Genomic DNA, 1,106 nt, shown 5'->3' with positions numbered 1-1,106 from the left:
GACCCCTTCAATAACCCCAATCTCAACCTCCCCCCCCCAAACCCCATCCCTTGCCAGGTCATCCTGGGGCTGCGGTACGACCAGAAGATCGACATCTGGTCACTGGGCTGCATACTAGCGGAGCTGGCCACGGGCTACGTGCTGTTCCAGGTGGGAGGGAGGAGCTATTTGTTAGGAGTTGTATAGTGTGTGTGTGTGTGCAAATGTCAAATTCTGTGTGCATCTGGGAGAGTTTGTCGTTGGTGTCACAGCATGTGTGTGAGCGTGTGTGTATATGCGTGTGTGTGAGTGTGTCTGTCAGAAGCTGAGAGAGTGCAAGTAGGTGGCACAGCAAGGGTTCGATTGCGGCTTGGGGCCCGCTGTGCCACCATCACGGAAGGGTCACCCCGCTGGCACTGCTTAGCTTGCTGCGCGCCTGTCTTGGGACGCGCTGTTCAAGCACCGCAGCGCCCACCCCGACATCCTGGCTGTCACCCCCACAATCGCTGGCAGTGCTTGTGACTTGTGTTGTTGCTTCCCCTCCCAACACACACACACACACACACACACAATCATATGGTTGAAACGCAGAACGACAGCCTGGCCACCCTCTTGGCGCGGCTGGAGGGCATCCTGGGGCCCCTGCCAGGCTTCATGGTCGGCCAGGGCAGGTACAGCCACAGGTGAGGCAGGCCCCAGGTGCAGGGCATCCATAATATGCCACTCCCCGTGCGGCGTCACTGCTGACCCCATGCGTACGCGCGCCCTCGCTGTAGGTCGGATATGAGCGGGCGGTGTCCTGCTGCCCCGGCTCATCTTGCACCGATCTCAGTATGAATCCTCTGCCCCTGGTGCTGTCACGAAATCCCAGCCACCTCAAAACAGGGGAGGAGCCACTGTGCGCCCACGTCCCTACATTATTGCCCCCACTCCGCCCCGGCTGCAGGTTCTACACGCGGTCCCGCCAGCTGTACGAGGCCAACAAGCGGACGCGGAGGTGCGCGGCCCGGCGCGACACCCGCGCCTGGCGGGTCGCGAGGGCGGGGGCGACCCCTCCTGCCCCCCTTTCTACGCACGCCCCATTCAACATCCGTGCGCCTCGCGAACCCATCCAACCCCTCCTCTCC

The 1,106-nt window shown here is 62.0% G+C and overlaps 1 protein-coding gene across 1 annotated transcript in view; it reads left to right on the top strand.

The window, feature by feature from the left end:
* Positions 1-662, top strand: part of MNEG_16147 (Dual specificitytyrosine-phosphorylation-regulated kinase 3) — a gene marked incomplete at both ends in the record, with an annotated part of 2,227 nt that extends 1,565 nt beyond the window's left edge. Inside the window, 2 exons of the mRNA XM_014035382.1 lie at positions 58-150; positions 571-662. Of these exons, the coding sequence (XP_013890836.1) occupies positions 58-150; positions 571-662 (185 nt within the window). The remainder of the gene's footprint in view (positions 1-57; positions 151-570) is intronic.
* Between the last annotated feature and the right edge of the window lie 444 nt (positions 663-1,106).

The sequence above is a fragment of the Monoraphidium neglectum genome (genome assembly GCF_000611645.1).
Source record: "Monoraphidium neglectum strain SAG 48.87 unplaced genomic scaffold scaffold06044, whole genome shotgun sequence".
NCBI lineage: Eukaryota > Viridiplantae > Chlorophyta > Chlorophyceae > Sphaeropleales > Selenastraceae > Monoraphidium > Monoraphidium neglectum.
The sequence above is the reverse complement of the archived record's forward strand: the minus strand, read 5'-3'. Positions and strand labels throughout refer to the sequence as shown.